This window comes from Gymnogyps californianus, chromosome 22 (genome assembly GCF_018139145.2).
Source record: "Gymnogyps californianus isolate 813 chromosome 22, ASM1813914v2, whole genome shotgun sequence".
Taxonomy (NCBI): domain Eukaryota; kingdom Metazoa; phylum Chordata; class Aves; order Accipitriformes; family Cathartidae; genus Gymnogyps; species Gymnogyps californianus.
The window spans coordinates 5,853,441-5,881,219 of record NC_059492.1 but is presented as its reverse complement, the minus strand read 5'-3'; the positions used below and the strand labels follow the sequence as shown (position 1 = coordinate 5,881,219).

The window sequence follows — 27,779 nt, the reverse complement described above, 5'->3', positions numbered from 1 at the left end:
ATCAAAATCCGTCTCCATCTTGAGCCAAATCTGCCTCCATCTTGAGCCAAATCCTTAGAAGAAAATTACTCTTACACATCCCAGAGTCCCCCAAGCACCTCTGACAGTTGTGTGTCTGAAATACGGGCTTTACACCTGACACATCCAAGATTTAATGCAATGCAGGCAGTAAATAAATAACTAAGGCAGAGGGAATGGGAGTTAATGTAAAATGTTAGTGTTTCTCAAGCTACAAAGGGAAAAATATTGACTTGAAATAAGCAAGAGAGATACAGGGCTGGGCTTGGAAGAAAAGCTGGCTGAACAGTGGGCAGAGATGATCTGGTGCCTTTGAAGATGCTCTCTCTGCGATAGAAGTTCAGCAACCTGCAGGAACGCAGTGATCAGCCCAGAGGTGATGGAGAAATGGGCCGATGGAGCGATGAGCCGCCACCAGCGGACAGAGAAGGATAAACGAGGAGAGGCAGCTATTAGTTTGGACTTCCCTAATATTTTGTACCAATAATCTTGACCACTGAAATCAAACTTTTTGCAGTGTCCCTGGGTACTCGTTACTCCCTCCGCCAGCACACACACACACACACACACACACACCCCTCCCAGCACAGCCTCTAGCAGACCCTGGGGTTTCAAAGTGACCCCCTGGGGCACACAGGCACAGAGAAGGAAGAAATGAGAAAATCAGATATGATTGAAAGCCCTGGGAGAATCTAGGTTGTTCGTGCAGAACTAATCCATCAGGAAAAACAAAGCTAAAGCATCCTTCTCTTTAATGGGAGAATCTACGGGAGCTTCCAACAGCCCGTGAACTCCAGAGCAGCCACAAAGGCTGCAAGCAGGACCAAGCCCCTGGATGCTGCAGGAGAGGAACCATCGTTAAGTGCCCCTGGTCCTTTCATTTTTCAGCAGCCGGCAGGACGCTGGCAAGCACCGGGCTGGGGCAGCAGAGCTCCAGCTTAGGAATTTGTTGCTTCCAAGGATATTTCCAGGGTGGACTCGGGGTCTCGGCGGGCTGCAGCAAGTCCCTGGGTGTATCCGCAGCAGGGTGCTGGCTCCGGGGAGCTGCTCCCACTCCGTCAGCAGGCGCTGCCGCTGCAGCTTGCTTTAACAACGTAATGGGGAGCATTTCTCCCAGCAGACAGAGACCAGGGCAGCAGGTTTAGCAAGCAGCAACAGGGGCCTCCTTGCACGATTAAAGCTGTGGGACCTTGTTTTCAACATAAGCAGGGAACATGGGGTTTCTTGGTGCTTCGAGAGTTACTGTTGCAGAGAGAGAAAAAGTGGAATTGCTGGCACTATTTGCAGCTTGAGCGGTTTTTCTCTTGCAAATCATAATTACCCTCATTAAATCCATCTCCACAGGAATGGAGACACAGGATTAATAATACACACGAAAAGATTCGAGCACAGATTCAGGGCCTCATAAAGCCCAGACAATGGCAGGGCCCTGATGCGAAGGAGGATTAGGGTCGTCAGCAGAGCACAGAACAGCCTTTAAGAGGACTCCTACTGCCCCGAGTCCTTCCAGGAGAATGAGAGGCAAAGCCGCTGCCTACGGACCGAGCTGCTCGTTCTCCTCCCTAATCCCACCACTGTGCAGGAAAACCTGAGGGCAGCGGTTTGCCTTTCGCAAGGAGCCGGGGGAGGCTGCATCTCTGTTGGGATGTGTTTCGGTCCCCAACACCCAGCTGTTTTTCCTCCCAGGGCTGCCAGCCCGAGGCTGCTGCCTGCCTGCCTGCGTGCCACGGGAAAGGGGCTCTCCCATTGCACCCCTATGATTATTGCACCCCTATTATTATTATTGCACCCCTATTATTGCTCACCTACTCTTGCACCTGCAGTAAACCTGTGGCTGTCACCTGCAAAGCTCCTGCAGGGAGATTTTAGTGGAAGCTGTTTCCAAAACCCTGGTAAACAGGTCTCTAATAACTTCCCAACACACTCTTAACAGACAGTAATTCCATTTTTAAACTGCAATCAAATCCTTTAGTTCAGACAGCAATTTGAAGTGTGACTGGTAAATACAGAGATTCTTTGAGGCATCGGACCTCTGAGGCTTGAGCTGCTTACAGCTGCTGTTCGTCGCTTTGAAATGTAATGACCATTTCATCTGATAGTCCTGCGTTGCCGTAACACCCTCTCTCTGCCCATAGCTGCTCTCAACCGCTGGCATCCCCTTCCCCGGAGAAAAGTCACCTTCCCAACCGCGGCGCTGGCCGGCACGGCACGGCGATGGCCCCAAGGCTCCAGCACAGCTCGAGGCTGCAGAAAGCGCCGGTCTGTGGGATGCAGAGGGCCACCACAGCTTGTCCTTCCCCAGCAGAAGGGCAGGATGAGAAGCAAGAGAAAGATTTACTAGTGAGGAGGATCTGGAAATCTGGGTGTGTTTGGGATGGAAATACATTCTGAAGGACAACAGAGGCTGTCCAGCAGTGAGGGACATTAAAAGGGTGTTGTATTAACTGTGCAGTCATTAGCTGTCTGTCCATCAAAGCTATTTCTAAACCAGTCCTCACTGGGGGACTTAAACACTGGCATGTAGGTAGCAAAGGATGCCCGGCCGTGGCTACCCGAGCTCAGCCAGGTTTCTGCATCCGATGGGCGATGCCTCCTGATTTATTGCAGAGCGCAGCAAGGCTGCTGTGGGTCCCACCGCCTGATATTGCCCCAGGCCTCACCTTGGAGCAGTAGCTGTGTAAGATGTAGGCAACGCCTTTACTTCTTGGTTTTAGAAATGAGTTTCTTTTGGAAAACATACTGAGGGAAATGAAAGCTGACACGACCTTGATGGAATTATTAAGGCTATTGATCAGGCTGGAAGCTTGGCGTTGTTAATTCCATCAATAAGAAATATGATATTGCAACAGTCAGGCCCGATGATTGATGGCTTGTCTATGGGTTTAATAACACTTTGCCTCTCTACAGCACCCTTCATTTGTGGATCTCAAAGTGCTTCGGAAACATTAAGGAATGGGTGCTTACAGTCGTCACGAGGTGATGTGCCCAGCACCAGTCCAAAGGATGTTGATGGATCTGCTCCCATGGGCACTGCTCCTGCTGGAGACCAGACCGAGAGGCAGTTAAAAGCTGCTTTTGCCTCTTATAAGCTGGTCACTAGTGAGAATTGTTCCCATTTAATGAAAATCCTCTTTTGTTGGTGTAATTCACGGTTGTACCCATTGTGTTGATTGCTGGCTTGTACAGCACGTGTGGCTGGAGCAAAGCCAGCGCCTGGCCTTGAGTCCTCTGCAAGCGTGACACCACCGACAACATCTCTGCAGGAGCTTTTGGTGGAGACGGACTTCAAAGAAGCAAAATCTGATTCTGCCAAGTGCCTGTATCAAAAGCTCAGGTCCAACCATCTTTGCATGTGACGGATGGGAGCCGCCCCACACAAATCCCACCCCAGATTCAGTCACCCCAGGTCTCAAAGGGCTCAAGGAGCACGGAGAGCCCTTGCTCACTGGCATGGCAAGGAGAGATTTGGGCACAGAGGATAAAGCAGCAGCAGCACCCAGCCCAGGACCCCGGTCGCTCCTGGCCGGGCAGCATTGCTCCCCTCAAAGTGTTTCCCGAGCCCAGCCAGGCTCAATCCTACCCTCTTCCCCCTGTCCTCACCTCTATGTCCCCACTCCCCTCACCAAAATTCACTGCCTGGGCATACAAGCTGCAGGATGCCCCTCCAGCCCGGCCAAAATTGCCTGCGACCCGAAGCCACACAATATAGTGCTGGTGGTGAAGAGAGATGAGAAATTTAGAGCTATAATTAACTCCTGCAAAGAGACATTTTGGTTTCATTTCAGGCTGCGATCCGGAGGATACCTGAACATGACAGGCACCTGGCTAAATTGCCTGGGACCTTGTTTATTCAAGGCCCAGAATCACACTGCACAGTTTGTTGTATTGATTTGCTCATGTTGAACACGACTCTATAAACAACAAATCTGCCGGGGATTTTCTCTCCTTTTCCTGCAAGACAGGAAATAAAGGGCAAAAGAGAAAGGACGGGAAGGAGCAGGCACAGAAAAGGCATTTTCAGCGGACCATAAAAATGGATCTGACACCAGGCTGCCTCCTGACGGGACCAAAGTTATTGCGATGGAAATCATCTTTTAAGAGAAATGCAAACACCGCTCAGGAGCCAGAGCTGTAACCGGGGTCACCCAGCACGGCCCCAGGGCTCCCGCGCCTCCCACGAGCCGCACCCCAGCCCAACCGGGGCCGTTTCACTTTTTCCTCTACTTTTCTCCATTTATCACCTTTATCGTACTTCTGAGTCCCAGAAGACAGATTCTGCCCTGAGTTACGCTGGAGTAAATCCAGCAGGAGCCGGGGAAGGCAGCGGCCCCAGCCCCAGCGTCATCCCCTGGCTTTGCAGCCCCACGGCAGCGACATGGGGGCTCTGCCCCACACGGGTGGGAGGGCGGCAGGGTGAGACCCTGCTCCATGCCCCAGGTGATGCAGGTCTGAACAGACACAGTTTTCCCCGTCGCAGCGAGGCGAGAGCCGGCACCGCAGCCGTGTCTCCGAGGATTTTTCCCTGTGCCGTTGCAAGCCCTCATCCCGCAGCATCACGGTGCAGCAGGCAGGGCCACAGGGATGGGCAAGCGTCCTCATCCGTGCACCGCTGGGCTCCGTGGGAGGAGAAGCACGGGAAGGGGCTGAGTGGGCCCATACCCCGCAATTTGCATTCGCCCAGCAGCAGGCTGTTTACCCAGACTGCGCTTCCATAAATAGAGGGCTCTGCAGCCCATACGTCTGGATATAAAAATATGTATGTTCTGCATAAGGGGATTAAATGTTTATGAGCCATTATAAATTCGTGCTTTTCATATTTTATTCATAGATCCTTTACTGAGCTCAGGCTGGGCTAATAGACCCGTTTCCAACGTGTTTCCCCCTTTTCCTTTGCCTTTCATGGGGCCGATTTTTCGCTCACACGTGGAGTTTTTCTCATGCCACGCAAGGTGCGGAGGATGGTATATCCATATAACTCTGATGCCGCAGGCAGAGGATGAGGAAACACGGAGAAAACCTCTTCCAGAGAAGAGGGACTTTGGCTTTTCTCCTTGACTTTCCCTTTCCCAGGAGGACGCACTCCCCGTGTAGAAAGCAAGCATGAAAAAGCCCAGCAGATGATCAGCCTGAAAGCAATTACCGGGGCTGACAGGTTTCCCTGCGGCACCTGCCAGGGTGGGCAGCACCCGCTCCCGCTGCCTCCCCATCCCAGCTGCAAGCACAAGGCTGCTCTGCTATAAATGCACCCAGCCAGGTAGCCCTAGCCCTTCGGAGGCTGTGGGTCTGTCCCGTGGCCAGCAGAGCCTGCGCTGAGGACCCACAGAATCTTTATTTAAAAGTTGCATGAGTTTGGTACCTGGAAAGCCTGAGACGGGGGTGTCCCAGCTCCCGAAGGGATGTGGTTCCTGCAGGGAGGTGGAGACTCCTCTGCAAGCAGGTAACACAGCGTGGGGGCACAGAGAGGGACGGGGGATGCAGGTGACCGGCCAGAGGTGACCTGAGCACTGAGTGCCAGGGCAGGAGGGAGAGGGAAAGCAGGAGAGAAGTGTGTTTTCCCGGTCTCTGCTGTTTGCTTGGTTGGAGCCTGGGCAGCCCGGCAGCTTGGCCGCATCCCTGGCCAGGGGAGCAGGGCTCGGTGCAGTGGAAAGTGGAGGTGCCAGTTTCTCAGCCGAGAGGAGAATGAGGTTGAGAATTAATCCTGCTAATGAGATGTCAGGATTAGTTTGTATGTCCTTGTCACCAGGGCAGGATGACAGCGTGTGAGAGGTGCTGAAGGGTCCCCAAGGCAGGCTGCTACTTGATTTTTCCTGGAAGGAAACCAAGCTGCTCATGGCTGGTGCTGCCGTGGGCTGCGAGGCACCGCTGAGTTTGTCCTTGAGTGCTCCCAGGGACGGAGGAGCCGAGGGCTGCAGGCAGGACCTTCACCCATCAATAGCAGGATCTCCTCTCACTTTGCTTGCTAGGACCCAGAACCCAGTGTCCCGGGGCAGCAGTGCTCGGGCGAGGATTAGCATCCTGCATCCATCCACCCACCCACCCCATCCTGGTCATGTACGTGGCCAGTGGCTTGGACTGTCCTGCAAGCCCCAGACGCAGTGCATTTCCAGATACCCCCAATGCCACCTTGCCGTCAGCATGTACAGAACAAATCCTTGTTTTTATCTCTGCTGAATGGAGACTCTTGAACCTTAGGAGACCCAGGCAGAAAGCTGGTGCCCTGTGTTTGGCTGCTTCAGGAGGATGAGTTTAAAAACAGGACAGGTGGCATGTAACAGGCAAGGAAAGGACCGAGGCACTAATCCTGACCCTGTTTGTATCTTGGCTGAGGCTTGCAGGGGCTGTTATGGGGCTGGGATCGTGAGTACACCTGTGGACACGGGCCAAGCATCTGGGAAGGGAGCTGAGGGCCCCTTCATCATGGGGTGCCCCAGCAGAGCCCCAGACCCAGCTCCCTCCGGAGCCCTTGCCCTGCTCCATCCTTCCAGTTGCTTTCTATCAGCATGAAGTAATTAAGTTCATAAGGCATCAGACAATCAGCTAGCAGCCCACAAGACGTTGTGTTTAATCATGTACTAATGGCATGTTCTTGGCAATAATTACAAGATAACAGTGTTTGCAGGCTGTAATCAGAACAATTCTAGTAATTAAATCAGCCTTTTGTCAGCATGCTCCTTCCCCCTTTGCCGGGTGCGGGAGCGGCGTGGCAGGACCCCTCCAAAGGCGGAGTGTGCGTCCCGGAGAGCACTTGCCGTGCTGGTGGCCCACTGCCACCGCAGCGGTTGGCATCGCTAATTGAAATCAGAGAGGAACGGGGCTGCTTACAAGAAGCTCGATGCAGCAGCACCTGGCTGGGGGCTATTGCCGGCCCCGAACTCCCCCCAAGTGAGGGCTCGGGGGACACACACCCCTTCCGAGGGCAGGTGACCTTGCCCTGCTCTGCCCGACAGCGCCCGCGGGCTGGCCCCAGTTACGTGCAGGGCTGTTGCTCTGCACCTAAGGGGTCAGTGGCACAACCCCCCTGGCCCCTTCCTTCCCCATCTGCTCCGGGACCACTGCAGGGATCGGCCATGGGACAGGCACAGAGCAAAGGCAGCAGTAAGGGCAGGAATTAACCCCTCACGTCTTGTCTCCAGTGTCTGTCTAACCCCAAATCCACCCTTCCCTCCTGCGCTTTACAGCCAAGCGTGTTTGCTTTCTGCCTGGGTGCAAACCCATGCCCGCGGCCCATTTCTCCCGCTGGAAGCCCCTATCTCACATTCAGGCCCACTCCTGCATGCACTCACCCACAAACCTTTAATTTAGTCTCTAATAAGATTTCCCAGCCTCATTATACCAGCCAGGCTCACCATTTACATTTAAATGAATGGGCTATTAACAAAGTTAATTCCCTGCGAAGCCGTAGTGCTGCATCCCCAGTCTGGAAGAGTCTTGTCGCTTTTTTGGGTAGAGCCGGTATCCAAATTTGACCTTTTCCTTGGAGAAGCAGGATCAGCTCCTCCAGCTGCCTGCATGCCCCTTGGGCATCCTGCTTGTCCTGGCTTGGGACACCCTGCCCACGGAGCACGGACGGGGCTGGCAGCACTATTCCCTGCAGTAGAAGGGAGATTCATCTCCCCTGTATATTGCTGATGGAGCATGAGATTCACTTACCCCATGTGTCCCGGCCGGCCCAGCTACGTACGGCACTCCTGGCCACAAGCAGCAGAACAAGCCATTTTAAAAATAACTCCCTCTTAAAAAGAGGCAAAACCATCAAACAATAATCCAAGAATAAAAATAAGCTGTTTTATGGATCCTCCAATAATTAACTTAGTTCTCAGCTGTTAATTTACGTACCCAAAGTCCTCTGTTTAATATTCTAATTTGTGGTTAATCATCTATCAAGAGAGAACAAATGGTGATTAGCTCATTTTTACCTCCTTGAGGGTGAGGGAGGCAATTTGGTCTAATCAATGCATTAGCTTGCTCAAGGAAACTTTTATCTCATTGCCCTGAATTATTCATGTGGCAGCGTTGCCCCTCGCCACGGGCACGTGCGGTGGCCCCTGTGCCACAGAAATGTCACCAGGGTGGGATGTGAGGATGATGCCGATAGGTGAGCATGGATAACCAAGCAGGAAGCAATGCCTCCTCTTGGCAATGCCCTCCTAGGGATGCCGCAGGGATGAAAAGCCCTTCCTGTGCGATGGTGGTCCATCAGATGGTGGATCCCACCCTCTCTGCTGGATGTCCCCTCTCCTGGCCGCTGCCGGGACCCTCTGGCTGCCCCGAGCTGTGCAGGTGGGTTTCTCCTCTCCCGGCGGCATGAGCGGGAAGAGTCTCTGGGGCGCAGGGCTCTGCCGGGATGGAAGGGAGCCGTCGCTGCCTCCTGCCAGGGCCGTGCCGGAGCACTAACAGCACATTCAGCTGCAGCAACGGTGCACGTGGCCCCGGCGTGGAACAAGTGGTGCTTGTCCAAATGCAAACTGCAGCCAGCACTGCCAGCCTCATCAGCCTTGAATGGCAGTAATCAGAGATCTCCTAATTACTCCAGGCTGCAGAAATTGGACTTCCTTTCCCCCCCCACCCCACCCCAGCTTTCAAAGGAGAGGGGAAGAGAACGAAAGCTGTGACCCTTGCAGGAGGTCTCGGCAGGCCTGGCAGGGCAATTGGTGCAGCCCCAAAGGGATCTGCCATGATTTCCTTTCATTTCTTCCCTTTTGTCTTTCACATCACATGAAAGCAACGTGATGATGCTTGACTCCATACCTTCATGTTTCTGGAGCCTTTGTGCTGGAGGGACAAGCTTGGGAGCAGGTTCTTAAACCCCTTGAAATAATTTTAAAAGATTCCACACATTTTTGCTTTGAAAATAAGTCATGACTGGCCATGGCCCGGTCGCTGATGTTTGAATGACTGGGGATAGTGAATAGATGGGGCTGCTCTCAGCTGCTGTGTATCACAGGAGCTGCGGAGCCCAAAAGCCCCAGGGCCCTTTGCCTGTGACCGGTGGGATGGGTGAAGTGACAAGGATCCGGGCTGGCTCCCCGTGGCCCTGTCCGCAGGAGAATCCAGGATGTCAAATTCAGGCAGGAGCAGGTGGGAGAGAAAAGAGCAAGAGCTCCATACAGCTGCTTCCTTGGCACTTTTTAATTAAAACCTGATCTTCTTAATCTTCCCAGACACTGGCCTTGCCAGCCTCCGGCTTGTGAGGCTGCACAGAACCCGGCTGTAGCTGTGCCTGCCCTGCAGCATCTCCCGGGCTGTGGCTGGGGAGCACGCTTGCTGGCTGAAGGTCAAAGCTGCCTCTTGCTAAGGGGGAGCTCAGCCGCCACCGCAGTTAGCACCTTTCGGGAGGCCCTGCGTGGCTCTGAACAGCAGCGGGGTCAGCAAGACCAGCGTCCCTGACTGTGCTGCAGCACTTGCTCCGTCCCATCCCTTCCCGGCCAGCCCTGCCTGGGGATGTGCACGCTTGGGTGCAAGAGCGAGGAGCCTCTGGGCTTCTTGCAAAGACCCTGCATCCTCCTGGGCAGCCCAGGACCCTCTGCGGGCACAGCAGCAGCTTTCCTGCCTCCGGCAGCCCTCGGTCCCTCCCTGCTCCAGGACCACAGCTCAGCTCTCAACCCTCGGGCCCTCCTTGTCCTGACATCCCTGCAGCAAACCTCTGCACCCCCGGTTCCCTTCTCCCAGCGTGTTCCAGCTCTGCCGTGTTCATCCCAGAGGTGGGAAGGGGCCGAGCGAGGGGGGTTCACCCTTTCCCCCCCAAAGCAAAGGGGAGAGCGCAGCCCTTGCAAGGCATAGCCCTGTGCCGGGGAGGGAAGCCTGCAGCGAGCCCCTGCCAGGGATAAAAATTGGTTCCAGCGGCAATAGCCCGAGCGTGGGCTCCCTGGGAAGAGGGGGATTCGGCGGGCAGGCAGCTCCCTCTCGTGGGGAGAGGAGAAAAAAAAAAAAAATACAGCGATGATTTGGGCTGTGCAGCCGGGATGCGGCCCCAGATGTGCTGCACAGCTGGAACCCCGGGGCAAGCCCAGCCTCGGGCTGTCCCCGAAGGGGTTTGACAACCTAAATTCCTCCCTGAAAAGAATTAGGATGAATCTCCCCATTTGTCCAGAGATGGAGAGAAGTGCCCAACAAGGCTATTTCTTCACCTCTCCTAATAATGATTTGTTATTATTTGGGGCAGAGATTGGATGCTTTCCAGCTGTTTCATTTCCACAGATACTTGGGTTTCAATCTCTCCTGTCTCTGTAATGACATCCAATCTGCTATTTATTGGATGAATATTTATGAGGGCTCTGATGAAGAGGCAGATTCGGAGCACATTTGCCACTCATTGGAAACAACCAGAGTCTGGCCCCTAATTAATATGCAGCCTTCTTAATTCCTTGATTAAATTCCAACTTGCAAATAAAACATTTGCAATTCACTTCCAAATTATTTTTTTTTTTTTAATAAAAGACAGTCCCCTTAAAGTTAGCTGATTGCATGTTAAGTAACAAGGCAGCGGCTTGCAAAGGGCACAGAGAAGGTAATTTAAATGGAGAATGAATACAGGACACTTCCGAAGACTCTGGGGACGCGGGGACAGATAAGGATTCATATGGGAAAATGCTCTGCTGCACAGCAAGGTGTGTATGGGGAGGGAAGGGTACATGGTGCTGGATCTGCCTGGGCTTGGATCTGCTCCTTGCCAGGATCAGCACGCCCGGGTGGGGCTGAGCCCCATTTTGGCTGCGATTTGCCGGCGGTCCCTGGGCCGGTGGCAGCGATGCTCTGTGCCGCAAGGAGGGACCCACCCAGCCTTTCCCACCACCGCTCCCTGGGATTTGTTACCCTGCCAAGCCGAACATGCTTTGCTAATAAACAAAAATTGATTTTTATTTATCTTACAAAGCGAAGCCCCATTGCTCCCACCGCACAGCTTTAATCCTTTCTGCTGTCGATGGCAATAATGAGAAAGACACCTGCGGATCCTGTTAGAGCTGCCGGCCTCCTTTTTAACTATTAAAAGATCAATACCCTTTGGAATGCTGCTAACAGTGTTCTGGCCCGCTTGATTGCAAGGGGACTCGGGCGGGCTTGGCCTTAGTTGAAGGTGCCCGATGCATCTCTGGCAAATCTGCTCAGTCTCTGACATGGGGGCTCAGGGGTGGCAAATTCCTCTGCACGTTTGCAGTGGTGCAGGGGGGAAAAAAGAAGGACCTTTTGGTTAAGAAACTTATTGAGAGGCTGAAATTTGTCCCCAAGGATGGGAATGAGCAATTGAGGCACCCAATAAGGGGCTTGAAACAACAGAAAAACTAACTTCAGCCCTCAAATAATAACCCCCCACTGGTATAGTCTCGGTTTGATTCAAAGAAATCAACACGTCATTTCAGTTCATTAACAATCCATCTCATTTTTATTGTCCATTTTTTAAAAAGTTGGTGGTTTTCTATTCATAGTTACAAAATAATTGTATTTTACAAAGATTTACAGCTCTGTGAGTGCCCAGCAGTGAACAAGGCTGGATCTGGCAAGTCTCTTAAATAATCAAACCACAATTTCTGTTTTAAAAAAAAAAAAAAAAAAAGGACAAAAAGGAAATGGGCAATGAGCCGATTCAGCACCAAGCAGGACATAACAGAGTGAGAGGGTTTGTATAAAAGACAATTTATTTCTTTGGGAAGGGGCACAGGGAGCGGAGGACGGGCAGAGGGGGTGGGTAATGAACCCCAGTAACAAGGACAGGACTTGGGGTGACCTCTCTTTATTCTTCACTGTCCTCCCGGCTCGGGGAGGGGATGATACCTACACCAAATTAAATTCCCGAGGCTGCGTTTCCCCTCCGGCGGCTGCCCTGAGCCCAGCGCCCTCCCGCAGCTGGGACGGGCAGAGGTCGCTCCCTACGGATTTGCAGTTTTCTGGTCTCCTTGCTGCCAGCCCCGGCACGGTTTTGCCGGCCAGGTCTGCTGCGGTGCCGGTGCCTCCTCAGTAGACAGGTCCCTTGACGGCCCCTGGCTCCGTCAGGCGTGCGGCGGCGTACGCCGAGGCTCCCAGGCAGGCGGCCGGCTCACAAAATCCTGGCAGGCCAGCGGGACCGGGCAAGCCCGGCCGGCCAGCCTCTCCCGGGGAGCCCGGCAAGCCCCTTTCTCCGGCCTTGCCGTCGAGCGCGTGGCCGGGGATACCAGGGAGACCTGCAAGGGGAGCGTGGCCCTCAGTGGGTGCGTGCGTGCTGTGTTTGTGGGTGCTGAGCCCAGCCTTTGCCAGAGCAGAGCAGGGGCAGGGTACGGGAAACGCTGCTGGTGAGGATGGGGATGCGTTAGCAGAGCAGCACAGCAAGTGAGCAACAGCGAGGGGCCAGGAAACGGCCAGCGGAGCCGGAGGCAGCAAAGGGTGCTACAGGTCGGAGATTTGTGGGATGAACCCGTGCAGGATTGTAGGGATGGACCAGGAGGTCCCGAGCCACTGCTGGGCTCCTCATCACACTGGCAAGGGGCACAGGGGCTGCTGCTGCCCAGCGGGACCCGCTGCTCCCTGCCCTGTCTGTGCCCGGGGGAGAGGGGCTTACCTGGGATCCCCGGGGGACCCGGCATGCCCGGGTGGCCGCGGCCAGCTTCTCCCCGCTCACCCTTCTCGCCTCGCTTCCCTGCGGGGAAAGAAACAGGGAGGGAAGGACTTGCTGGAGCCGCAGCGGGAAACAGGGACCCTGCAGGGGAGGGGAGGGGGCTGCCCCCGCTCAGGGACCAAGGTGGGGGACAAGTGTGGCAGGAGGAGGCAGGGTCAGCCCCGAGGAGGATTTTTGCCTGGCATGGTGTGGGTATGGCCACACACCGCCTACCTTTAGGTCCTATGTTGCCGATCTGCCCGGCAGCACCCAGGATGCCAGGGACACCTCGAGGTCCCATGGGTCCGTGCGGGCCCTGCTCACCGGGTGGCCCTGGGGGACCGGGGGGTCCGGGGGGTCCCATGGCACCGACTCCACCCAGGGCAGCTCTCTTGGCGCTGACCGCCACCTCCGCCAGCTGCTCTGTAGGGCAGAGAGAGGCCGATGTGGGACGGGATGCGGTGGCAGCCGCCCAGCTGGCAGTGCCCCGCTCACCCCCTCACCTTGCAGCATCTTCAGGACCACGTCAACGATGTGCTGGTCCCCAGCGTCCCGGCCCTGCCAGCGGTGAGAAGAGGGACATGCCGTAAAGGGAGATCACTCCTCCTGTCCCCATCTGCACCCACAGAACCGGTCCCATCCTGACTCCCCGCTCCAGAGCACCTTCCTGCATCCCATGCTGCCTTCCCGCCCTTCTTCTTTTTCCATTCAGTCCTGGTACAAGTGCTCCAGCCTCAGCTCGCACCGTGCCCGGCCACGCTGCAACCTGCTCACGGCGTTAACTTTCTGCAGCCCCATTTTGCAAGTCTAAAATGAGGCTTATATGGAAAAATTCTGTCCCCCAGGCAGGCTGCAAAGGCACGTGTTGGAGCTAAACCTGCTGCTGGTGCTATATGCAGTGAGAAATAAAGAACTCTTCTCTTCTAGAAAGGTGGGATCCCAGCTCAGCCCTCCTGGAGAGCTCTTGGGGGAGCACCGGCAGCTCCTGAGCGGAACGGCAGCCGTTTCCCAGAGGAATTGGTTGGTAAGAAAAGGTCAGAGGCAATTCACCTGCAGAGCTGAACAAGCTGATGGCAGCAGCCCCCAGGTCACCACCTACGTGGTGCAGGAGATGAGGAGGGGACGCAGGGTGCTGGGGGTACTCACCGCTACGCCCCGCTGGCCGGGCATCCCTGGCACGCCGCGCTCCCCGACGAGTCCTCGTGGGCCAGGGGGTCCCGGGTAGCCTTGCACGCCGGGTGCGCCTGCATCCCCCGAGGGGCCGGGGAAGCCGAGCTCGCCCTGGATGCCTTGCTGCGGTGGGGATGGAGAGCGGCATCAGGAGCAGGGAGCTCAGCCCTGTCCTGAGCACATGGGCTGCGCCCCGAGACCCCGAGGGCTTCCAGCACCAACTGCTGCAGCGGGGTCTGAACCCTGAACGGGGTCTGAACCTGAATCCAGGGCTGAACATGATCACTGAAGCCCATCTCCAGTGAAAATACTTTCTCAGCCCGCCAGCATGCAGCAGCTCCAAGCACCGCTGCCTTCATCAGGAGGATTGCCTCCCAGCATGAAGGTGTGGGGAGCCCTCGCTCCCAAGCCCCCAGTCACTTACCTGTCCCTTTGGCCCTGGCTCACCCGATTCACCCTGGGGATAGAGGACACAAGAAATGCAATGGGGAGACAGCATGAATTTAGAGATGCAGCTGGGGGGAGGCACGTGTACCCCCCCCGCCCCAGAGCCCACCATGGCTGCACTGGGGTGCAATGCTGTGGTGCCCGGGGCCGTGCTGGGCAGGAGACCCCAGTGTGGGCAGGGACGCACATCCAGCCCACGTCCCTCCACCGCACCCCAGGAACCGTCTGCGGGGACCCACCTTCTCTCCCTTCAGCCCCGCGAGGCCATGAACGCCGGGGTCTCCCTAGAGGAAAGGCAACGAGAAATGTGAACCTTCACCGCCAGCACCCACCTCCTCCGCAGCCACTTTAACCCCCCTTGCCACCCGCTGCGCTCGACCGGGATGCCGGGGGTATTGACGGAGAAAGCGCCTGGTGTCAGTGGGTGTCAGCCCTGTTAAACACGGGTGTCAGCAATTCCCCACCGATCCCCCAGCCCGGGCAGGAGGGTGATGTACTCACAGTACCGCCTTTGGGGCCAGTTTTCCCTGGGGAGCCCTGGAGAAAGGAAAGGGGAGGGGGGGTCAGCCCAGCTCAGTGCAGCTTCCCTGAGCTGGACCCCAGAGCAGCCCGTCCCCTGCAGCCAGGAGCAGTCACCTTGTCTCCTTTGACTCCCGGCAAGCCTTGGGGTCCTGGGATCCCTGGTGGACCCTGCTCGCCCTTTGGCCCCTGGAAATCAAGGTAACACAGGAAAAAGAGAAAAACGAGTGAGAAGAGGCAGTGGGAAGGCACTCCTCCCCCATCAGAGCATCCTCCCCAAGGCAATGAGATGCGTGGGCAGCTCCCCATCCCCTCCAGCGGCTCAGGCTGCCCCATAGCATCCCAACCTGCCCTGAATCCGGCCTCTGTGGGGGGACAGGGCAGAAAACGATGGAGGAGCCTCCCTGCCAGCCACGCTGAGAGCAGGGGGCTCTGCCAGGGATGGGGCCCCATCCCCCAGGAAGCCAGCGGGACAAAGGTCACTTTTTGGCCATTCTTCCACCCCAGGAAAGCTTCCGAGAGAGGCCGGGCAGCCTCCTCGCTCTTGCCGGAGTGGGAGGAAATTCCTCTCCCAGCTGGGGCTGCAAACCCAGCGTGGCCCCGGGCCCGCTAATCCCCGCGCTGTTTGCCCCATGGGCTAATCCCTCACCCCGGCAGCCAGGCACAGCGGGACGGGGCGCGTGATTGACCCCGGCCGTGATCAAAGCGAGAGGTCCCTGCAGGCGATGCCAGCCGTGCCCCGCTGCCCCCGTCCCTCCTCCCCAGCCGCACACCCGGGGCTGAGCATCCCCGAGCCATGCCAAGGCGAAGCCCGTTTCCCAGCCCGGCTGTGGGTGCAACTCACCGCTTTCCCCTGCTCGCCGGGGGGGCCCACGAGGCCACGCTCGCCCCGGTCGCCCTGCAGAGACCCGGGAAGAGAGCAGAGTCAGGGGCAGCTCCCGGCACCGCCACAAACCCCTCCATGCCCCGGACTCACCTTCATCCCGGGGACACCCTGCGGTCCCTGCTCACCCCGAGGTCCAGGCTCACCCTAAGAGGGAGAAAAAAAAAAACCACCCCCAGACCAGCTGCCTCTCTCGCATTCGCATGCCATCATCTGCCCTTCATCCTTCCCCAAGGGGATGCTGGACGCAGGGCTGGAGAAGTGCCCCCAGGGGCTTCCCCGTGAGGGAGCTGCTGCAGGGGCAGAGGGAAGAGGATGGTTGGAGGGGGATAAAGTGCCCAATTCTGCTTTCTGTTTGACAGCAAATAGGAAAAAAAGAGAGAGAGAGAGAGAGCGCAACTCCCAGGCTGTGCCCAGGAGGAACACGGTGACGTCTCCATACTTACGATCTGCCCGGGGCACCGGTGACACCGGGCTGGCCCCGAGCACCCACTTCACCCTGTGAATGGGAGATGGAGGCGGTTCAGGGACAGCGAGGACAGGGGAGGGGACGGCATGGGGACAAGGCTGCGGGTGCAGGGATGGAGCGTGGAGGCTGCCGCAGCACCGTGAGCGGGGCCGCGGGGTGGATCCTCAGAGGGGGTTACTCCGGCCCTGGCTGCCCCAGACCCACCTTGTCTCCTGGGCCACCTTTGCTTCCCGGCTGGCCTGGCAAGCCCTGTGGAAACAAAGCCGGGATCAAACCCTGTGCACAGCACTGGAGGCAGCGACACTGCCCGGTGCCCCATGCCCGGAGGCAGCATCCCTGCTGGGTGCTGGCCGTGCACCCTGGCAGCACCCGGGATGCGGTTGCCACCCCACGGGTAACGGGGTACCTGCCCGGGCAGGGGCCTCCCACATTCTCGTACTCACAGCTTGTCCCCGGTGTCCCGGTGTCCCTGGGCGGCCGGCCTGTCCCACACCACCCTGCAAGGGACAGAGAGGATGTTACTGTGTGGTGGAGAAAGGCGCAGAAATGAGGTGTCCATGGGTGGGACAAGGGACTCGTGGCCAAAGGGGGACACTGCCCTTGACCCTGTGGGGACAGCCACACTCCACTGGTCAGGAGATGCCACGTCAAGGGCTGAGACCTTATGCCACTTGCTGTCCCCATTATTTCCAGCAAGCACTGGTACGAGGAACAGCGTGTGTCCGTTCCCCATTGTCGGCACAGGCAGCACCTGGCAGCCCCTCCCCGCAGCAGCTCACCTTCACGCCTGGGATACCCGGGGTGCCATCTTTACCATCGATGCCCGGGAGACCCTGCGAAAGGAGGAAGAGTCGCTTGGTCTGACACCTCCAAGAGAGACTAAAAGGCTCATGGTGGGGGCAAAAAAAGGCTGGGAAGGGAAAGAAAAGCTCCAGCCCTGCGCTGAGCCAGGGTGTAAGGACAGAGGATGGCCCCGAACAGGCCAGAGAGGGACAGAGAGGTCTCGTCCTTGCAAGGGGCTCAGCCCTAGATGTGGGCATGGGTGCCGCTGGCTGTACTTACATTCTCCCCCTTGGGGCCGATGTCTCCTTGGGGGCCCCTGATGCCACGGCCACCCTAGAGCAGGAGAGAGCAAGCGTTATTTCAGCTGCCCTTTTGGTGCAGGGGACGGAGCTGGGAGAGGGAGGAGATGCCCATTGAGGCACCCCAGGCTGTGCCAGGGAGCAGGACCAAGCTGGGGAAAAGGGGGCATTGGCATCGTCCGGGGCACAGCGCTGCCCTCCCCAATGGGACGGGTTACCTACCAGATCTCCCTTCTCACCGGCGTCCCCAGGTGGTCCCTTGGGGCCTTCCCTGCCCTGGAGGGGAGAAAGACAGGGACTGAGCAGCAAAGTGCAGGGTCCCCCGCCTGCCCCGCAGCCCCCGGGGACGAGGGAGGGCACTCACCGGCCGCCCGGCCGCTCCGATGGTCCCGACCATCCCCTTGTAACCAGCAGGACCCTGCAAAGAGAGCACGGGGGGGTCAATTCCTCCCATCCCAACCTCAGCCCCCAGCCAGCTCTGACCCCGCTAGCAAGAAGCAGCATTCAGCGCCCTGAGATGGCCAACCAGCCATGTTAGCGATGCTCCTGGGAAGCGGCCTCCAGCCTGGGAAGCATCGCCACAGCTCAGCCCCGGGGAGCTGGTCGCCCTGATTCCAGAGCCAGGCACAGCCGTCCCTGCATCCCACCGGCGCTTACCGTCTCACCCTTGGGTCCTGCCATCCCGGGGTAACCCCTCAGGCCCTGCGGTCCCTGCGGGGAAGGAAACAACAGCCAGCTTAGCTGGAAACGGCCCCAGGAGCAGCCCAGGGGGAAGCCGCAATTAGAGCAAAAGCTGGTACTGGAAGTCAGCCGGTTTTGCCAAATGTGAGGTATTTCAGTCCCGCCGCTCGCTCCTAATTCTGCAGCCCCCCACCAGGCGCCTTTCCAGCTGTCAGTTCAATAACAGCAACGGGCCCAAACTGGTGCTGCTTCCCCCGCCAAAGCTCTTGGCTTCAAAGCAATTTTGCCCTTTCCTGGACCGAAGGGCTCAGCCCATTAATTGCTTTTTATCTTCAAAGTGCTCGGTGAGCTCAAACAGCTTTAATCCCCACGTCCCCGCGGTGAGCTGGACGCAGCACCCCCCGTTCAGGTGGGGTAAGGGGGGCTCAGTGTACACGAGCAATTTGTCCCCGGACGGTGAGTTATCCACGTTAACGTGCACTAACGACCGAGGTGCCCAAGCCAGCGCTGACCACGGAGGTCTCCATCGGGATGTGGCTTTGCCACTCTCCTGGCGGCAGCTCCATGGCTGGGAGGAGGGAGATGGATGGGACAAAGGCTTCACCCCAGTCCCAGAGGTGGGTCCCTGGGAGCAGGGACACACCGATGTCCTGTCCCTGGTGTCCGGGGCCAAGCACAAACCAGCCGCCCCAAGCCCCTGGGGCACCCGGGGGCAGAGCAGCAAAGAGAAATAAATATGTTACCGGAGGGCCTGGGACACCTTGTTCTCCAGAGATGCCAACGTCACCCTTAGGGCCCTGGGGAAGGATGGAGAGGAGCAAGGTGAGCGTTGGGGTGGAGTGGGGGTACAAACCACCCTGGGGACCCAAGACCCCCTCACCTGGGACCTGGCAGGGGATGGGGTCAGGTCCCACCCGCCGGGAGCCACCGTGGGAAGACCACCCTCCATTTCCTAGCCCCGGATCTCCCTCCTCCCTCTCCCACCTCTTTCCTTCCTTCTCACTTCCCAGCTCCAGCTCCCCCAGAGGCAGGCACGCCTGGCTCCTGCTGGGAAGCTGTGGGAGAGGTCACTCACCTGCCTGCCCTGCCTGCCGGGCTCCCCGAGGGCGCCGGGGCGGCCTCTGTGTCCCTAAGGGCGAAGAGGAAGACTGTGAGCATCTCTGGGCAGAGCAGCGGGGTCGAGGCAGCATCCTCACAGCTGCATCACCCGGAGCCACCCTGCCCACAATGCCCCACCCTGGGGTGCCCACTGGTGACGTGGCGGGGCTCAGCATCCCACTGGTGACATGGCGGGGCTCAGCATCCCACAGTCGCGAGGGCGTGCGGTGGGGATGCTCACTGGGTTTAACCCTCTGGGCTTTGCAGCACAGGGAGCCGGGCTGCGGCACGGCTGGGGCTGGGGCTTCGGCACGGGGTCTTGCCCCCCAGGGAAGGGGCTGGCAGGAGCTGGGGAGCCGCGCGGGACCTCTCCTACAGCACCTTTGGCCGCAGGGCTCTCTGTGCATGCAAGTCCTCGTGCTCCCAGGGGAGCAGAGCAGCTCCTGAGCTCCCCGTGCCTCCAGACCGGGGAAGGCTCCTCTGCTCAGGCACAGCATACTGGAGGTGATGGTCCCTGTTCACTCCCTGGCAGCTCCCTTACCTTCAGTCCCTGCAGTCCCTGGGGGCCCTTGGGACCTGGTGGGCAGCTGGTCGGGCACTGGTGGGGAAGAAGAAGTGCAGGTTGAGTTGGGAAAGGACCCAGAGGCTGCAGAGAAGCCGTGCTGGGAAGGACGGGCTCCCTTGCCATGCGGCACAGCCAGGCTGTGCGGTGACGCAGGGCACCCACCGCTCACAGCATGGTTTCGGCTGGGGACCCTGCTCTTCCCCGCTCTGTTGGCCCCCAGTTACCAAATTACACTGGCGGCTGTATTTCAGGCCAGGGCAGCACATGCTCTTCCAATGGCCATTACCCTGAAAAGGCCTGCTGAAGGGACAAGGCAATGGCAGCTCTCACCAAGAAATCAGCGCTGCCTTCCAGTCCTTGGATGTGTCCTGGGGGGCCCTGGGGGGAAGGAGACCATCAGCATCCGCAGTTTAATAGCAGCACTATTTTACAGGAGAGGTGAATGTTACACCTCGGGGGGGAACAAGGCACGGCATGGGAGGTGTGTGCCAGAGCCCGAGTCCAAGCCCCAAACCCTGGGCTGAGCCTGGGTGGAAGCTTCTCCCTCCTGCAGAAAATGCTGGTGACTGGGGAGATACTCACAGGTTTCCCTGGAGGGCCTGGGGGACCCCGCGGGCCATCGGGTCCAGGGTCACCCTAGGAAAGAACAACCCCAGGAAAGGAGATTTAGGGGTGGGGAGGCAGCAGGTACTGCCGCAGCCGGGGTGGAGAGGGGTGACGAAGCACCAGAGACCCAGGCTGTCACAGCAGGAACTGGGGCATCCCCCAGCCGTGAGCTGGGTACCTGGCTGCAGCCACAGAGTCTGTCACCCCTCCATTCCCACTGTAAGACCCCGCTCTCCCACATTACGGGGTCATCCCTGTTTACCCCAGGAGCCCCGAAGTGCAGAGAAGCAGATGCTGGCGTAAGGAGGGGAGGTTTTCCTGTGCCCCCTCCTGACCCCTCACCTTGGGTCCCAGCGCTCCGATCTCTCCGGGAAGCCCAACCTGGCCTGGAAGCCCCTTAAGGAGAAAAGAGACATTCACCGAGTGAGAGAGGTCGAGCCCCGAGATCCCCTCTTTGGGGGTGCTGAGATTTGAGCTCTTCCAGTGCCACCGGGAGCGGGGTCCCTGGCCGCCCACCCCAGCCCCACAAGCGTGGCACTTACGGGTGGTCCTGGCAGCGAAGGACCCTGCAACAAGAAGAAAGACAGAGTTGGTCCAAATTCCCCACCCCCCCAAAACCACCAGCATCCCTGCCCAGAGCAGGGCGATGCCCACGCTGCCACCAAGGATGCGGCTGGGGGGGCTGGGGCTGGATCCCCACTCCGCTCCCACACCACTCATGGGTGCTCAGGGAGTGGGTGCCAGAGCCAGGAGCGGGTGCATTACCGGCACCCACGGGATAGGCAGATACTCACAGGGAGCCCCGGTGGCCCTGGGAGTCCAGGCTGGCCCTGTTGGGACAGAATTGGAGAGTCAGGAGCCAAAACAGGAGGGTCTGGCCCGGCCAAGCCCTGCTCTGCTGCTGTGTCAGCTGCTAAAACTCACCTCTCCCTGGACCCAACCTCAGTGCCCCCTCGTTGCCAAATACTCCATCGCCCAATTCCTGCACCCGTGCATCCCCTCCACAGCGACGGGGCTGGTCCCAGCCTGGCCAGGCCCTGCTGGCTCCAGGAGGGGAAGGTGGGAGCCCGGAGCGGCTGTCCTGGAGCGGCCCCTCACTCACCTTAAGTCCTGGCCCGCCGATGGGCCCTGGCTCCCCTTTCGCTCCTGTCAAGCCCTGCAAGAGGAGAGACAGCAGGAGGTTATTGCCAGCCCTTCTGCTCTCCAGCCAGACGTTTTTGCCGGGGCTCCTTCCATCACGAGGGGTCGAGGGTTATGAGTGGGGAATTTGTGCTTGTCACTGCTGTGCACATCACGCAGCAAACCTGGAGATGCAGCTGGTGCCTGCACCCAAGCCCCGATGGCACAGAGAGCCTCGCAGAGATGCTCTGCAGCCCCTGCAAGCTGCCCTGCTCCAAGACCCCACGCCGGGGCTCAGCAGGGACCCTTGCACTGCCGGGCACATCCAGCACGGCTGCCCCAGCAGAGGCACGTGGGGAGCTTGGCCTGTCCGTGATCCTGGCTCCGAGTCACCCCCTGGCTCTCCTGTCCCCAACTCCAGCGCAGGCAAGGGCTGTGCCTGTGCCGGGGTTTGGATCCCTGCAGCTGATGGCTTGAGCTTCACCCACTTGAGCTAATCCCTGCATGCTGCCGGGCACGCGGGGACGGCGCGGGTGAAAAGCCCCTCGCTCAGCCCGGCTCTGCTCAGCGTCCATATTCAAAGGAGTTGAACTCTTTTGCAGGCAGATTAGCCTGGATGAATAATGCATACTTATAATGACAGGTATTATTTTACTCATTTATTATTGAAGAATAACTGAAACCCCAAAGATTTATGAAGTGCCATGCAGAGACACAAAAGAGGACCCTGTAGTTTGGGTTTCCTTCTGATGACCGAGTAAATGTCTGTCGCTCGCAGGCGCCTACCTGTGCAGTGCTACACTGGGGACGGGGGACAGGCACCCAACCCAAACCTCCCCGGGCGCCCATCACGCACCTCTGCGCACCCCGGCCGGGGGAGCACGGGGCCAGGAGCTGGCCCATCACAGCATCAAGGCAAGGCAAGGAGGCAGCTCCATCCGCTTTCTGCCCACCATCTCTGCCCCGGGCTGTGCTTCTGCCGGGGAGGGGACAGTGGGGGAAGTCACCAATGCCACCTACGCGGGTGCCAAGGGGGTGGCTTGGGGTGGGGGGGCACGGGATTGCTCCAGATTTATTCTGGAGGAAATGAGAGCTGAAGCAGGGCTCAGGACAGCAGCTGCAATAAAGGACAAGGAAAAACCTTTTCATGTTCAGGGGTGTCGGTGCCGTGCCGTGGCTTTCCTGGCACAGCTCTCGCCTGCGTGGGGTGGAGGGGGACATGCTTTCGGAGCCCAGGCAGTGGGAGGGGGTGGCAGCAGCCCTGCCCGAGCTCTGCCTGCGTTTCCTGCTGTGATTCAAGAGGTGCTTTCAGCTCCCGCACGAAGGGATTTGGGCACTTTCTTATGTGAGACAGAAAAGGATCCCTGCGCTGGGGGTAAGAGGAGTTTGCTGAGACCCTGCTGCGACCCAGGGGCTGTGGCCAGGGATGCTGGGGGGGGACACAGGGGGTCAGTACTCACGTCGATGCCTGGCTTCCCTGGGGGCCCGTCTGGACCAGGGGCTCCAGGCTCCCCCTTGGCACCCTTTAAAAGAGAAGAGGTGTGGGGACAGATTGAAAGGAGCTCCTCCAGAAGGGGGGAGACCATCAGCGAGCTGCAGGGAGGCACGGGTACTCACCGGCGACCCGGGGACTCCAGCAGAGCCTTTGTCACCCTGGGAAAAGGGAAGAAGGCTGTCAAAAGGGGTCTGTCACCCTGCAGAGCCAGGCCTGGCAGCACCGGGGGCTCAGGACCCGTGTCTCCCATCCGCCTCCCCAAGATGGAGCAAGATGCTGGATCCCCCAGCACAGCAGCCAGGTCAGGATGGGGCCAGCGTTGAGAAGAGAGGGCTATACTGGGGTTGCGGGAGGGCTGCGGCTGTTCTGGGTATAAATAGCACTAAAATAACACCCTGGGGCAAGTCTCGGAGAAAGGGTGCTTTCTGCTGGCTCACAGATCTCCCCTCTGTTCAGGCTCCCTCCCCGCAGCCCTGGGGAGGGTCCGGAGCCGCAGCTGCCTGCCACAGCCCTCGGCCACGTCGCCGCTCTGTCGGCACCCGACCTGGGTGTCCTGCTCCCCGCTGGTCCCCCCCCAGCTCCCCCTCCTCACTGGGCATCTCTGGGCTGATCCCTGCACCCAACTCCTCCAAGCATCCTCTGCTGCCCGGACAGGGGTGCCCTGAGCAACCTGCATCCAGTCCTCCCTGCCACTGTGCTCCCCAAAAAGCATTTCAGGCCCCATTTCCCAAGGTGGTCAGGAAGCCATGGGCTGCTGTCCCGGGGAGGTGGATGGAGCCGTGGTGCAGGAGCTGTGCCATCATTGCTGCCCAGGGCCACCGGCAAAGCCGGGGATGCTCCGTCTGCCCCAGCCCGGGAGCAGTGCAGTGCGGGAACCGCACGGCTTCGGCACCCCCTGCCCTCCGCAGAGCCTCTGCCCCGACACAATGTCCCTCTTTGTGCTGCAGGTCCCCTCCCTCCCTCCCTCCCTCCAGCCTGCACAGGTTCCCGGCCGCGCCGTACTCACGTCAATGCCATCCACTCCCGGCACTCCTGGGGGACCGGGGGGTCCTCGCGGGCCGGGCTCTCCCGGCGGCCCTCGCTAAGGGGAAAAAGGGACGGGACCCACGTCAGGAAGGAGCAGCCAGACCCTGAGAGATGCTGGCGGTCAGAGGGAGCCCAGGGTGCAGTGCTCGCCACCGGCGTGTGCTGGGGACCCATCTCTGGAGAGCTGGGATGGAGTGAGCACCCCAAGGCCTCAGAGCTCTGCCCCTCACCACGGGTCCTCCGCTGCCTGGCCTGTGCCCCCCGGCAAGGGCATGGATGGAGAAATGCAGAAAATGTCCCCCCACACCGGCACAACCAGCTCCACATCCCCTGCCCAGTTTCTACCCCATCACTGCCCCCTCCTGCCCTGGTGCCCGCGGGGCTCCTGCCCCGACGGAGCGGGATCTCGATGGGGTGATGGCAGCGCTTGCAAAGGCCCCTCTCGGCTCGGGGTGCAAGCCCAGCACCAGGATTTCTAAGAGTACCGGCAGGATTTAGGTGCTCAAAGCCCCGGTATGAAACGGGGACCCCGAGCCCCTCCGTGAGAGCACTCCTCCCTGCGCCGGGGCTGGCTCGCTGCCCAGCTCGCTGCCCGCTGCCTGCAGCACCGCTCCGCAGCATCGCACAAAAGCACCATTCAGCCGGCGGCAGGGGAGCTCCCCGAGCAGCCTGGCCCCAGCTTTGAGGTTTGCACAGGACTCCGCAGGAGCGACTTTGCAAAGAAATCTCTGTTATCCTAACGGGGTGTTTGAGGGGGAAGAGACTCCAGTCCCAGAGACCGAACTCCTGGTGTTCCTGGAAATGAAAACCAGACGGGCTGGCTGGGGCTGCACGCCTGCGACTCCTCCGTCCTTCCAGGCTTATTTATTTTAAAGTGAAATATATAAGGATGAGACGTGTTGCTGGTTTGTTCACAGAACTAGGAGAGTCCCGGCTTCGCCTTGGAAGCAAACCTCACGGTCAGGGTGGGAGCGAGCACCCGTCCCTGGGAGCACCCATGAATGGCACCTTTGTCCTGCCTGAATGATTTCCAAATGGTTTCTTGTTCCAAGAGCTCCCACGTCCCCCTTGCTCCAACCGGAGCCCGCTCCCCGGGCCAGACTCTCCCACCACAAGCCCATGGGCATCCCAGGGGGCTGTTTTAGGAAGGCAGCTGCCTCCCCAGCTCTCCCCAGCCAGGCTGGCTGTGCCGGCAGGCAGCTCAGGAGCCACATGGGAAGATTTTTCCAAAATCTTTTCTAAAAATCTGATTTTTGTGGTTGCAAGGCAGGGAGAGTTTTTCTCTCTTCGGGTGGGATCCCAGGAGGAACACTGCCTGCCCCGCTCGCAGCGCTCGCCCCGAGGAGCAGAGGGACACCTTCCCTTCACTTCTTTCCGATGCATTTTCTCCTGCCCCTGGGTGAGTCCCGAGAGCCCGCTGGGACCCCTGGCCCCCAGCACCTCCGCTGCTGGTGTCCCTCCCTGTTGCCCCTCGGCAAGCCCCCGCGGTGCTCTGGGGCAGCCCTGGGAGGGTCAGAGCCCCCCTCAGCCCCGCTCAGCCCCCCTCAGACCAGTTCTGCAGCACATCCCAGCAAAGCAGAAGCAAATAAGCATTTTCCCAGGTGATGGGAGGCAGAAGATCTGGCGGCTGCTGCGGAGGGGAACAGCGGAAAGTCCCCCATTGCTGCCCCAAGGGGAAAATAAAACTAAACTTGTTTAGCGAACAAGTCCCATACTTCAAGGTGTGCAGCCCAGCCGTGTCCTGTGGGGCCGGAGGCAGCTTTCGGCATGGAGAGGTCCCCAGTGGGTCGGGGCTGTGGGTCCCGGCTGGGGGTTGCTCCCACCTCCCCCCCCGCCATGGGACATTCCTGGGAAAAGCGAGCGAAAGGTGCCGGGAAAATAAGCAGGAATTCCCAGGGGTGCTCAGCACTGCCAGCGAGTGTCTGTGACGGGGGAGATGGGGACCATTCCCTCTCCGTCCCCTCTCCGTCCCCCATCCCAGCCCGGCACGGAAGGCGACCAAGCAGAGGACTTACAATCTGGGCCAGGCAGAGGCAGGCAGCTTGGAGCAAGAGCCAGAGGTGGAGAACGGGGGAGCAGCCGGCCATGGCGAGGGCGGCTGGCACCGAGCGGCGGTGGCCTCGTCTCGCTGCGCTCAGGTATGGCAGCAGCCCCGACTGCACAGCCAGACACCGGAGGAGGAGGAGGAGGAGGGAGCTCATTAATATGGAGCAGTGGGACGAGGGCAGGCGGGCAGCCCCAGCCCCCCGCCCCTGCTCAGGTAAGCCGGTGGCTATTTTGGGCTGCACGGCTGGACGGTGCCGGAGGATTTGGCACGATGGTGGCGGAGGATTTGGCATGATGGTGGTGGAGGATTTGGCACGAGTGGCACAAAGGGGCTTTAATGCAGACGAGGGGCTGGGAAAGAAGGGGGACGAGCCGGGGGACTGCTGTCAGAGCTGCATGGTGAGACCCCAGCCAGGACATCTGCGTGGGCAGCCCCAGGAGTGCCAGGGTGTCCCCTCTGATGTCCCCATCATGATGCCCATGCCAGTGCCATGGGGCATTGTGCTGCCCGGGGCTGGGGCTGCGGTTGCCCCCACACCCCGCGATGGGTCAGCACTGGGAGCCAGTTCCTGCCACCCTGGGGAGGGTCCTGGGGGATTTCTGATGTGTCGGTCCCTATTTCTGCCCTGCGAGCCCCCGTGCAGCCCCAGGCAGGGCGGCCACCCCACTGCAGGTCCTGGGGCCCCCCTGCAAAATGTCCCCATGGCCCCAGCGTGGCACTGGGAGGGGAAGGGGGGCTGTGCCAGGGGGTCACCCGGCTGCTCCCCACAGCCCTGGCAGGGCACGAGGCCCACGTCCGTGGGGAGAAAGATGCCCCACTCATCACCCCGATGTGCCCAGCTCCCCCCACCCGGCTCCTGCCTTCGCTGGCAGCCGCCCCCTGAACTCGCCGCCCCCCAGCCCCGGCGCGGCGCAGCACTCCCGGGGAACGCAGGGATGATTCATCTTGGCGATTTCTTCCTCCTCCTCACAGAGGGCTCGAAGGCTCCGCGACAAGCCGCTGCAGACTGATTCATCGGTATTGGGGGGGGGGGGCTCAGTGGCCTCCCCCCAGAGCGGGCAGGCTCCTGCCTGCACCCCGGCACAGGTCAGGGGTGGCAGAACAGCGGTCTGCACCCTCTCTAGTGGGCACGGGGCCATCCCAGCACACAGACCAGTCGGGACTGGTGATCCACCGCTCTGGGCTAGTATCTCCTCTCTGGTTCTTTCTCCCCATGTCCCAGCCCAGCATGGGGAAGGCCGATGGGCTCCTGCCCTCCCTGCTCCTCCGATGGGCAGTGAAAGCTGCTCTGAGCCTCGGCGGCGGCAGGGAAGCACTTCCACCAAAACCTGGTGTTTTGAGACAAAAATCCTTTTGGCTCTAGGCTGAGAGCACCTTGTTTTCAGAGCATCTAAATTTGGATCCTCACCATTCATGGAGCCGCTGCGCTATCTCTGCTTGTGCCCGAGGCAGATGCATCCCAGCACCACCACTGAGCCCAGTGCCTTTCTGGGACACGAGTGTCACTTTTGGAAGAATTATATAATTCCAAGTGTCTCTCAGATTACTACATAGTGACATATTTTTTTCTCCTTTTGATGCCATTGCTCATTTGATTGCAGCTTTTCATGTATTGCCGTTTCTCAAATTCTCCCCCCAGCACCTCGGCACGGGAATACAAGGGTTTGGTTTATGATCTCCATCTCGTTTAAAAGACTCAGTCTTTTTCTCCCCCATTAATTTTACCATGGGATCCAACCGGAACATTTGCCTTTGACCAGTGGTCCCCTCACGTAGCTGGGGGTAAGCGTTGCAGGGTCTGCCCTGCTGCCCTTGGGGTCCCCCTCACCTCCCCAGAGGAGCTGTGGGAGGATCGGGCCCGCAGTGACCTGGCACCGGGCGCAGCCGTGTCCCAGACTGCCGGGACAGCGTGCGAAACAGGGTTAGGAGCAGCCGGGCCCCACACGGCCCCGGCCCCGCGGGCTGCTGCAGGCCAGGGCCCCAGGAGAG

General features: G+C 59.1%; 1 protein-coding gene across 1 annotated transcript; it reads right to left on the bottom strand.

The window, feature by feature from the left end:
• Positions 1 to 11,880: 11,880 nt before the first annotated feature.
• COL9A2 (collagen type IX alpha 2 chain) lies at positions 11,881 to 25,830 on the bottom strand. The gene is given in 32 exon segments (XM_050909740.1): positions 11,881 to 12,173; positions 12,548 to 12,625; positions 12,818 to 13,006; positions 13,087 to 13,141; positions 13,730 to 13,876; positions 14,178 to 14,210; positions 14,440 to 14,484; positions 14,702 to 14,737; positions 14,837 to 14,908; positions 15,564 to 15,617; positions 15,696 to 15,749; positions 16,045 to 16,101; positions 16,276 to 16,320; positions 16,515 to 16,568; positions 16,851 to 16,904; positions 17,134 to 17,187; positions 17,376 to 17,429; positions 17,518 to 17,571; positions 17,811 to 17,864; positions 18,578 to 18,631; positions 18,910 to 18,963; positions 19,474 to 19,530; positions 19,828 to 19,875; positions 20,080 to 20,133; positions 20,446 to 20,499; positions 20,646 to 20,669; positions 20,898 to 20,933; positions 21,206 to 21,259; positions 22,683 to 22,745; positions 22,840 to 22,875; positions 23,724 to 23,798; positions 25,759 to 25,830. Coding segments are annotated over 32 exon segments (2,076 nt in total). The 3' UTR covers positions 11,881 to 11,967.
• Positions 25,831 to 27,779: the final 1,949 nt, after the last annotated feature.